General features: G+C 34.0%; 1 protein-coding gene across 14 annotated transcripts in view; it reads left to right on the forward strand.

The window, feature by feature from the left end:
* camk2d2 (calcium/calmodulin-dependent protein kinase (CaM kinase) II delta 2) overlaps positions 1–12,592 on the forward strand; it is a 40,955-nt gene that overhangs the window by 6,173 nt on the left and 22,190 nt on the right. For all 14 annotated transcript variants that reach the window (XM_058780398.1, XM_058780499.1, XM_058780392.1 and 11 more), the window contains exon 3: positions 12,452–12,511. In XM_058780398.1, the coding sequence (XP_058636381.1) occupies positions 12,452–12,511 (60 nt within the window). The remainder of the gene's footprint in view (positions 1–12,451; positions 12,512–12,592) is intronic.

Genomic DNA, 12,592 nt, shown 5'->3' on the forward strand with positions numbered 1-12,592 from the left:
AGCAAATACAAAAAAAAAATTATTTCACTGTAAAATTATACTAATATTTACATCTTAATTTCTTCATTTTCAAATAGTAACCCATCAAGGTTTTTTTTTTTTTTTTTGATTTGATGTGTTCATTTTTGATATCTAAAAAATATGTGCTGCCGGTTTCATACTGAAGTTTGGATGCAGCCTATGATAGGTTCAATTCGCAGTTAGTGAGCCAAGCCGTTCTCAGACGCTGAAACACTGTATCATAAACTACACGCTTGTAAATGCTGCACTTTCCTCTGAAACCATTACAGCGTTTATTTAATTAAATCACAGCCTGCACGATTTGACTGCACTAAGCCATATCACATTATCAGTTTTATTTCAATATATATCATGCCTTCAAACATTGTTGTGAACAATGGGGTGCCTTGGAGACAAAAAGGTTGAGAATCACTAGGTATCGGTATTAACATTAGCCATTAAACAAAGAAACAAATGAAAAAGTGTCAATCAGCCACTAATTTTATCAGTGTTTTACTTTTACGATTTATGAGAGTAGTATTGATACTGTACTAATATCTAAACAGATGTTATCAATATTGGTTTTATTAGTGAATTTAATAAATTGATTGTCTCAATTAAAATTCAAATTAGAATAGATTCACACTTTCTATATAAAATAATCACACTAATTATCTAAATCTCTTTGCAGCAAAGACGTTTCACATTTTAGAGGCTTTTTTTTTCAGCGTTCATAGAGAGCTTATTTGACAGAACAGTCTGTTCACTTCACTTATGCCAAATATATATATACATACATATATTTATTTATTTATTTTATTTTATTTTATTTAATTTCACACAATTAATTCATAATATATGTTTTGGCATGAAGATGCTAAGTTGAACATTTCTGAATATGGACAATAATTCATAAATTGTGTTAATGAAGAATTCACTTGAGCCCTGTCTGAGCTGCTGTTCAAGACAGAAATGTTCATTACCTCTGAATCTCCTTGACCTATGTTGAGTCATTCACTCATGGTGTGTGAAAGAGAGAGACTACAATCACATGAGAGGCTATGGTGCTGCAAAGCTAAAAATAAACCCATTGGTTTCTCAGACAGCACCTCATACACGGCTATACAGTACACACTCTCTCTCACACACACACAAAGTGTTAAATGGAGATTGGATTTGTGAACTGAACACATATAGGAATGGATTGGCGAACAAACAAAAATTGGCCAATGTTTTTTTCTTCCTATAAGTCTTATATAATTTCTTTGAGGTGTTTTACATAAGCAGTTACATAAATTCTAAATCATAAACATCTTAAAGTCATTTTCCAAATGCCTGTTTAACATCTGTCAGGAAACTACTTCTAAAAAATACATCTTCCAGATAAAAATGCACACATCTCCACAATGTACCTGTGCTATCAGGTTTACAGAGCGATAACAATTAGCCTGTTAACTGATTTGCCTACAAGCTCAGCATACAGCCAATTAGTTGAGCATACCTCTAACTGATTGCCCTGTAACGCTCCATTATGAAAAATAATTACGCTTTAACATGCTTTTACTTATTTTGGAAATAATATGCTTTGAAAGAAAATACTCAAGTGAACTGAATGTATTATAGTTTAAACTTAAATTAAATGTAATGAATTGAACTTAAAGGGATAGTTCACCCAAAAATGAAAATTAGATTTTTATCTGCTTACCCCCAGGGCATCCAAGATGTAGGTGACTTTGTTTCTTCAGTAGAACACAAACGAAGATTTTTAACTCAAACCGTTGCAGTCTGTCAGTCCTATAATGCAAGTCAATGGGCACACAATCTTTGAGAGTAAAAAAAACATGCACAGACAAATCCAAATTAAACCCTGCGGCTCGTGACGATACATCGATGTCCTAAGACATGAAACGATCGGTTTGTGTGAGAAACTGAACAGTATTTTTATAATTTTTTACCTCTAATACACCACTATGTCCAACTGCCCTGAGTGCGTGCACGGCATCCAGTGCGTGACGTCTGTATGTGCTCTGGCGTAGTTTACGCAAGCGCAGTTAGCGATCTATCACGCGTATACGCCACTCATTATTTACACAGTGCACAGAGATTGTGGAAGTGTTCCTTGCCACTGTGAAGATCTAAAGATATTTAGAAGTATAGGTCATCACAATGGAAGACGATTTTGATGTATCATCAGACAACGTGGAATTTTTTGCTTGCATAAACTACGCCAGAGCACATACAGACGTCACGCACCGGATGCCGTGCACGCGCTCAAGGCAGTTGGACATAGTGGTGTATTAGAGGTAAAAGATGATAAAAATTTTGTTCAGTTTCTTGCACAAACCGATCGTTTTGTGTCTTAGGACATCAATGTATCGTCACGAGCCACAGGGTTTAATTTGGATTTGTCTGTGCATGTTTTTTGTGTGCCCATTGACTTGCATTATAGGACTGACAGACTGCAACGGTTTGAGTTAAAAACCTTTGTTTGTGTTCTACTGAAGAAACAAAGTCGCCTTCATCTTGGATGCCCTGGGGGTAAGCAGATAAACATCAAAATTTCATTTTTGGGTGAACTATCACTTTAAGAGTGCTTTTTGACACACTTAAGTAGGACTTAAGAACATTTTTACATGCAATTTCATAATTACAGTACTTCTGTTGTTTTTGAAATATGGTTAAAGTGTGCTGCTAAATGTAGTAACATGAATTATGGTAAACTAAAATATACTTGTATGTACACTTGTAATTCCATGTTTGTAATGAAGTTGCAATTTAGTAAATTTAAAATATATTTTCTTGAAATGTAGTATCAAGTAATGCACTAAAGTTAAAATTATAATCAAGTACTTTACATGCCTTAGTTAAAAAAATAAAATGAGTGTACTTTTAAAGCATGGCAAATAATTATTAAAAACTTTATGATTTAAATGTACTTTAAAATGTTTAATTTGACATTATTACAAATTTTTGTGTATGTTTTGTCTGTTTTCGTCTGCATGTAAAACCTAAGCCAGCTGCCTTGTTGCCCGTATTATCATACCTGCAAAGACAGCATTTTTCAGTTTTTGAACACAACCTATTTCTCCGTTCAGGCTATGTGCAAAACTAGTAGGTCAGTGCTCAGTCTGTGTAGTATAGCACAGAAAGAAACTCAATGCCCACTTTAATAAACTAGGCCATGGAATTCTGAGGAGAGATAGCTAGGGCACTTTTAATTAGAGACACATTCTCTCAGTTCCCCATCTCTCTCTTTTGCTCTTTGACCAGTAGTTCAGATCCGCTCAGATTGTCTGAGGGCTGTAACTCGCTGGAGAGTCTGTGGTCTCGTTGGAGCTAAAGGGTCACTTGCCTGAGAGAAAAGGAGGTCTATGGCCCTCTGTCCCTGGGGCTGTAAATAAAAGGAGCTAATCATCATAGATTGCAGAATAGTCAGTGTAGTCAGTTTCACGCTGAAACGTGTATCCATTGAGAACTGAACGTTCTGTTCTAAACTCTTGTCTGAGCGGTTGAAGTTATACATCCTCAGTGTGTACATCCTCATCCTTGATTGTGCATGTGTGTGTGTGTGTGTGTGTGGGCAATCCTTTGTAATATTTTTGATGTTCTGACAGGTCAACAATTTGAATTGAAATCATTGCTTACCAAAAGTGATAGACGGATGCATCAGCCAGGCCAATAAATCAGCTATTTTGAGATTATTGGCCTCGCTTGGCCAATTAACAGAAGCATTAGCTCTCCCTGATGTCTCCTTAATGTCTCTCATGGTGTCAGTTTCAAAATCGATCATCAGCCTAGTTAATGAATAATGGATTTCTTAAACATATTTTTAATGAGGTTTCGGAAGTCAGCCTATCACTTTCTACATAGTGCTATTGATTTTACCAATAAAAATTTTAATTAACAATAATGTATAAGCATCTCAAAATTGATGTACCATGAGCTCTGAAGTTGCTTCTTTGTGTGATTTTGTAGTTTTATTTTATAGTTTTTTTTAGTATAATACCCTAATTCCCTGTGAATACTGACACTGCGCACAATCCTGCAGCGGTCAACACCTTAGATCAACCAATCACAGTAGTCAGCGTTACTATGGAAACAAGAACTGCACTGAAAGAGCTCAGCAGCAGACTCCCATTCCCATGAAGCATTGCAAATGATGTAATTGAATCAGTCTTCCTACAATTTCAAACAACTTATAGACATTTGACTATTTTGTGGTAAACTGAAAATATATCACATTTTACACTTTTAATAAACGTCTATAAATTAATCATTTTATATTTTACCGTCCATTTTTTATCATTTGATATGTCATTTGCAGTGCTTCATGGTGTATGTAGTAAAATGCTTCTCCTGTAATTTTGTCTTTTTCTCTGATTTTCAAATACATATAAAAAAATTTGTAAGCTGCATCACAGTGGTTTTATTTGTGGCTTACAACTCTTTATTAAGGATTTTCTCAGTCCTTAAAGGAGACCTATTATGCCACTTTTTACAATATGTAATGTAAGTTTCAGGTGTCCCCAGAAGGTTTCAGCTCAAAATGACCCACAGATCATTTAATATATCATTTGGAAAATGCCTATTTTGAGTGGAAGCAGAAACACGTTTGTTTTCGTGCATGTATCTTTAAATGCAAATGAGCTGCAGTTCCCTGCCCCCTTTTCCAGAATAGGGCTGTGCCTTTAGAGCTTGTACCTCAGATATTCCAAGAGGGTCTGGCTGCAGACATAGGGCGAGCGGAGCTGCACTCAAGAGCGGAAATACATCACCTCCACTAGCGACGCGTCCGTCATGTTTGTCCGGACAAGAATGCCTTAAAACTAACGGAGGTAAACGGAGCTGCATTTTTTTCTGGATTAAAACACGACGACGTTTACATTTATCAGTCGATTTCAGTGGTTTGTGATCTACATGGAATTAAAAATAACTGTCCAGTTATTTAGTTATGCTTGGAAAATGATTAATTTTCGTTAAAAATTGTGACAGCTCACACGCTTGTTGATTTGGCAACTTTAAATTTTTTTTTTCTGGTAACAATTCTAATATTAATTTAGTATAACTGTGATACATGTAAAACAATCTAATGTACATAAAATAAAATTAAGTTTTTTCTTTGTGGAAATTGCTTTCTGTGTCTTCAACCCCAACATTTCAGCTTGTCTTGTGCTTCAGGTCAGAACACATCATTCCCTTTGAAATATGGAATACAACTACATCTTTAAGTACTAATAATTGACCATCATTGATAAAATAGAATAAAATCAGTAAATACAAATCAAAAATTAACACACTGGTAGTCTGCTTTCTATATTTTCATAGGACTCTATGGATACAGATATAAACTCCACGACAAACAATAAGAAATATAACTGATAATCCTTTAAATGGATCCAGTAAAAGTTACAGTGTTAAAACATTATGCACTGATAATAAATATAGTAATATATAAGTAAGTAAAGTAAACATATAGTAAAAGTGATATGTGATATTTAAAAAGTATAGTACAAATTGTTGTAAAGTGATAATAAAATAGTGAGTACAACAAGACAATAACATATAATTGATATAATAATAGATTTATAATAAGTTCAGAATAGATTTCAGTTCTTGCTTTCCCTGAGAATAGAGTGTTTTAGTTGAAATTCTCCACTGGTTCCCTCAAGATTTTCTTATGGGTTTTTATAATGGGTTTTTACAAATAATGAATAAAATATGGTCTGTGATAAACATAACTTGACAATACTTTTGCTCTACAATGCAAATTACACACACCCATGGTGAAAATGCACATTTTCAAGCAGTTAACAAAACACAAATCTCTTTTTTTTTTAAGAACTGGTTTCACAACAATATTAAATTGGTTAATCAGTTATTCAACAAAGAAGGAACTCTCTTTTCTTATGATGAATTCTTTTTTTTTATTGTAAAATACCAATTACTCAATTGTTATTGGTTCAATCTCTTCAGGTACTCACATGTTATGTAGAGGTATTAATAAAGACCATTCTCCTGATTCAGCTTCTCTTGATGTTACCAAGTCTTATATTGGTAAAAATGAGTTTTTCCTTAAATCCCAAGAGTAATAATAGAGCTATTCGTACTCTTTTCCAAAGAGAAATTGTTACTGTACCTTATGTTTTGTTTCATTGGACCTCTTTATTAAATGGAAAATTGATTTGCTGGAGAAAAGTGTGGTTGTTACCGCAGAAATATTATCTTAGAAATAAAATTAAAGAAGTTTCTTATAAGCTCATTCATAGATTTTATCCAGCAAATCATTTACAAAAATAAAAAACAAAAACAAATGTAAATTGTATTTCCAGCAATGAATATGAGGAAACCGCATTTGCACTTTCACTTATTTTGGTACTGTACATATTCAGTTACACTATGGTGTAAAGTTAAAAAATTTATAAATTAAAATATTTAATGTTTCTTTTTCACGCCTATGGAAAATGCACTCTTTGGCACTACTTACTATTCTGTCTAGAAAATAGTTTACTTATACTGCTGACCAAATTTCACGTTCATAAGTGTAAATTTACTAATAAGAAACCCAGTTTTATGGTTTTGTTGACTGAAATATAATATAATTATATACATATTGACAGTATAAGAAATTCTTTGAATGAGAAAGCTGTAAGAACTTTGAAAACCTGTGAACTTTATAATATATTTATTTATTTGATTTTGATATGTGTATACGTGTATGACTATGGTCTTGTGTCTTTGTTTAAAACTTTTATACTTACCTCCCTATTTGCAACTCCTATTTGCTGTAATTTATTTTTCAATCCTTTTCCTTTTTATTTTCCTTTTCTTTTTTGATGTTATTTCTTGATAAAATAATGTATGTTATTGTTCTTTGAATAAATAAAAAAAATAGCCCAAAACCAGCCCAATGGCATTTCGAGGGGGGTCCCCTAGTAAAAATCACATTGCAGGGGCTAAATATCACGTTATTGGTTTTGCTTCAACCCGCGGCAACATATTTTAAAGTAGCCCAATTCCGAGGGAAAAAATCTGATTATAGATGACAATGGTCAGCTATATTCCTTTTCAGAATTTTCCAGGAATTTTGATTTTGGGGCTTCGTTAAAAGAATATAACATTGTATTTAATCCATTCCTAGTGGTATAAAAATTCTGTTGAAAGGAGAGCAAACCTTAATCCTGTTTCTATATATAGGCCTAACAATTCTATTTGAGTAGAAGGGATTTTGATTGTTGAGGACAAATTCAATAACCGCTTTGTTCGAAATCATATCAACAGAAAACCTATTCCAGCGTCTTCTTTGAAATGTATGGCATTGTACAATGTTAATTGGAATGTTGCTTGGTCTCTTCCGCACAAATATTTATTAATAAACAAAATAAAAGAAGTCACATTTAAAATATTACATAGATGCTACCCTTGTAATGGTGTACTTAATAAGTATATGCAAAATATTGGAAAGAAAAAAAAGTACTTTCTGTTATTTAGAAGAGACCATTGTACATCTTTTTTGTGAATGTGTTTGTGTTAATTTTTATTGGAATGAGTTATATACCTATCTCTCAGATAAAACAAATGTTAGAATATATATATGTATAACACTTTTGGTATTATTTTCTTTTATTATAACTCTAACTCCTGTATTCAATATATTGTTAATCTTTTTATTATACTTGGCAAATGTTTTATTCACAAGTGTAAATTTTTGGGTAAGAACCCAGTCTGGTTGACTATAATTCTTGTTTTGTCTTTAATGGGCATTAAAAAAAAATAAAATAAAATTTTAAAAAATCATTAAAATTCAAAAATTGCTTTCAATGTTTAACCTTGTATAATTTCCTCCCTTTGGTTTATGTTAGATATTTGTTGTCTTTTAGTTTATTTATTTTACTTTCTATCTTGTAAGTGTTTTGACATCATTAAAAAACAAAAACAAAATAAAGAATCTGAGGGAAAACCGCGGACTTGGCAACACTGAGTGGAGGTGACGTATTTCCTGTTCAAGAGTGGAGCTCCACTCGCCCATGGTCTTCAGCCAGACCCATCTCAGATATTCTGCCAAAAAAAAAAAAAAAAGACATTTTTGATTATCATCATGTCTAGTGTGCTGAAATCATGCATTTTAAACCATATCAGTTTAACCTTCTGATATACAGTTTTCTGAGCGCACACATCTGAAGCACGCACACAGAAAGCGGCTGTAACATGGCATGTGAGTACTAAACTAAGTTCTCTTTCATGTCTTATTGCACTTAAACTGTCAAATATGCACAAGTTTATGTTAAAAACACACGAGTTACAAAAACAGTCGGTTATGTCTGTGAAGGTAAACAGCTGGAAAAGAAATCACATGTTTATATTAGATCTGTGTGGCAGCAGCGTAATAAACAGTAAATAAATCAATAAATCCACTGCTGTCTTGTCTCCTCTGAGGCTGGGACTCTAAATAGTGTTCTGTGCTTGTCAGTACAGTGCCAAAGACAGAACAGTTAGCATGCTTTGCTTGAATTTTCGCCATGGCATTAGAACTGGTACACCGTTGTCGCTTGCGAAAACGCAATGGTGGCGATGTGGGTGGAAACGTGCAGATTAAAGAGGCGTTAATATTATAATAAGAACCCCTTTCTTCATAACAGGGGGAGCGAAATCTGAGCAGCTGTTTTTTTCACAAGCTTGCAGAGAAAGGTTTACCAAAAAAAAAAAAAAATTACTGGCTTGTTGTTTTTCACGTTTTCTGGGTTGGTAGATGCACGATTATAGCATTTAAACACGGAAAAAGTCAGATTTTCATGATATGTCACCTTTAATTGGTAAAAATACATTGGAATAGAAACTGCTAAAAAGTATGCAGTCTCTAATATTGTAAAAAGTAATTCTAATAATATTTTCAGTGTATTTGTGAACAATATAGTCAATATATTGATTTTTAGTTAACAGTATTGGCATTGGCCATTGATAACCCATAACAGTTAACCAGTGATTAATAGTCTCATCCATGTAACGGACATGAGTATAAGGTATCTCAGTGTGAAAAACATGGCAAATTTGCAGTAAAGCTTTACAGTGTACAGCAGGGTTCCTCAAATCTTTCCCTGGAGGGCCAATCTGCTGCAGAGTTTAGCTCCAACCCTGATTAAACTCGCCTACCTGTGATTTTCTAATGATCTTGAAGACTCTGATTAGCATGCTCAGGTGTGTTTGATTAGGGTTAGCGCTAAACTCTGCCGGAGTGGGCCAGATTTGAGGATGCCTGGTGTACAGTATCACTTGTGAGACTTTGGGGTGGGAGTTTTTTGCCTTGTTATTTAATAATTATGCAAATAATCATGAACAACTCTCCTCAATCCTCCCAGCTGTTGAGAGAGGCAACTACAGTGATTTACAAATGTATGTATCACCCCCAAAATACAAATATATGCAATTTTGCAATATAGTGAAATACAATTTGCAACTGCTTTTGAATTTTGTCTGGATATACTTACTAATGGACTATACTTACATGCACCAGGAAACAAGAACAACAGTAACAGTACGTAAATCAAGCTGCATCTGGAAGTCATTGCATGGTTCTGTTCTGGTCTGAATATAGGCAGCTGGGTACAGATCAGAAGATTGTGAACCTTGTTATTTATTTATTTATCAAGCATGATTGCTATAGCCAAGTGAAAGGACTAGCCAAGTTTGGTCACTCATTTCAGAGGTTTATTGCTCTCTCCCTCTCTCTCTCTTTCTCTCTTTCTCTGATGATCTCAAATCTCTCATTAATCTCCTGGAAAAGCAGCACAAAACATGAAGGAATACTCTCTATCTCACACAAACAGCATCTCTCTCTCACACACACACACACACACACACTGCTGCAGTGCGGAAGGCTTCAGATAGCAAGTAAAAAAAGAACAGCGTTGAAAAGAGGGGAGGAAGCGGGACTGTCAAATGTAGGCCTTTCCCTGCTACTGACCAGACTGCATTTTATACATACTGTACATATAGTGCACACACTGCTCTACTACTGACAACACTGATTCATGTATAGTCCAGAGTACAGTTCTTTATGAAAAGGCCATGTACAAATGCTAAGGTCCACAAATCTGCTGACATTCAGCTCTTGGTTTATGGTTTCGAAGGATTCCCTTTCCTTCAAACTGATGCTACAGCTGATAGCCTAAGTGTTTGTCATTATACTAACAGTATAATATATACAGTATAATATATATATATATATATATATATATTATGTACTATATATATTTGCCTTTTCACACAAATTATGCTGATTATATTAATGAATATAATGAAAAAAAAATGTATTTAGATTTTTCAGTGTTATATTTTGTATTGTACAACTGTAAATCATAGACAATTATACAGTTAGGACCTAATTTCCCTTGTTTCCCCTGGTATTTTAGATGTTTATATAATATACTTCTCTGTCTATTTATTATATTTAGGACACTAATGCAAAAATCCATAATTCTGCTCTCCTGCATTAATTGTTTCATTGCTGTTGTCCAATATTAAAAGTGTAATTTATGATGGTGGTTGTTCTTGGTTCAAAGCCAGATCAATAGCACTAATATTGTTCAGTGTATGAATGAGCCATCTGCTTCAGTGTAGATCTAGGCACGTCTTGGGAATTTGCATACTTATCTGCGCATAATTCTTGTGCTGAAAGATTTTTGTTTAAATATGTGATGTGAGAAATATGTAACCAGCAATTGTGTAATCATGATAAGATGGTGTTGCATTTATCATGGATTGTTAGTACTATTTATTGACTAGGGTGACAGGAGATAGTGTTAAAGTTTGGTTCTGAACTTTGAGAGTTGTGCTGTAATTGCTTGGGTTCTGTGGGATCCAGAGGGTTCTGATATTTGCATGCAGGGCTGGTTCCACTGCAGAGAGGAAGAGAGGCCTTTGCGTTCTGATTGGTGGAGGAGTTGCTAGACAACAGATGTCTGGCTGGTTGGTAGGTTGACTACCTGTGGAGCTGGGGGTGGGGGGAGTTTATTAGATAGAAGGAGAGAGTTACGATAAACTGATAAAAAAATAATAATAAAAAAAAAAAAAAATATATATATATATATATATATATATATATATATATAAAATGGGGAACTGAATTATTTGAGCTAATGTGCATGCTATTTTATCCCCCTCACCCTCTTCAAAACTTAATTTATTCCCTCCATTTGAACAAAAATGAGAGAAGGCACTGAATGTGGCCTAAGGCTGAGCAGACATGAGCTATTCATTTATGATCTCAATTCAAATTCAAATGAATCATGTTTTTTATGTGATTCACCAGGCTTCATTTCACAATGAATCAGCTGCAATTATGGCTATGTGCAGAATTGCATACTAGCATGCATCTCATGCTATTTTAGCAGTATTTTATGCATAATGTGCACTATGCATTTGCCAAAATGTGCAGTATTCATGTATTTTGTCAGTCTTTCATTTCTAACATTTATTACCCTTTCTTTTCAAAAGGGACGGCATAAAGAGATACATAGTTCACCCAAAAATGAAAATCCTGTCATTATTTACTCACCCTCAAGTTGTTCCAAACCTGTATGGGTCTCTTTCTTATGCTGAGCACAAAATAAGCTATTTTGAACAATGTTGGTAACTAGACAATTGATGGTAGCCATTGACGTCAGTAGTATGTAAAAAAAAAAATACTATTGCAGTCAATGGTTACCGTCAACTGATTGGTTATCAACATACTTCAAAATGTCTTCTTTTGTGCTCAACAGATGAAATAAATGACACGAGTGTGAGTGTTTCATTTTTGGGTGAATCATCCCTTTAACTCATTATTTAATCAGACATTTTTTACACAAAAATTAATTCAAAATGCAAAATAACCCTTTCTGGGATGAATTTAGCATAGCATTCAGCGTAATGAGGACCTGTAAAACAATGCAGCATACTACACTTTGAAGCATTTATCTTTGCCTATATTGATTGTTTCTTTTTCTAGGTAGGCAGTGTACATGTACAGTACACTACGCAGAAAAAAAAAATTGCTTTATTAATTTGTTTATCTCCATTGTGTCTTAATGGCTTGTTAATTTTAATGTGACTGATGTGAGATGCTTCAAATTACTTTGAATCCTGAATCGTGTCACATAATGTTTTGTTCTGATTGCGAGTTAAGTTTAGTATGTTTTTTTTTTTTAATATATCAGATTAGCACAGAAGAGAGAAGAGCGCATGTGGTTATTTATAGTTTTCTGCAGGTCAGGGTGCCATCTGCCCTGCATACACCCTCACAGGCATTAAAACACTGTCCTCTGGTGGTGATTAAAAGATCTGCAGCCTCTCACAGAAGCACTAGACATGAAAATGCACTGTTTCATAGACAGATCTGCATGCAGCATCTTATTGATTGACACATGTCCAGTATATCAATAATCTCAATAAATTGTTTTTTTGAAATCTGTTTCAGATCACCAGAAGCTGGAGAGAGAGGCCCGGATTTGCCGTCTCTTGAAACACCCGAATATTGGTAATGGATTCAGTTTTTCCAAAGACGTTTTACCAGAGATTTGTATTACCTAATGGTAACTAAAGATGAGAAAATGACAGA

This window comes from Onychostoma macrolepis, chromosome 01 (genome assembly GCF_012432095.1).
Source record: "Onychostoma macrolepis isolate SWU-2019 chromosome 01, ASM1243209v1, whole genome shotgun sequence".
In the NCBI taxonomy this organism is placed as follows: Eukaryota; Metazoa; Chordata; class Actinopteri; order Cypriniformes; family Cyprinidae; genus Onychostoma; species Onychostoma macrolepis.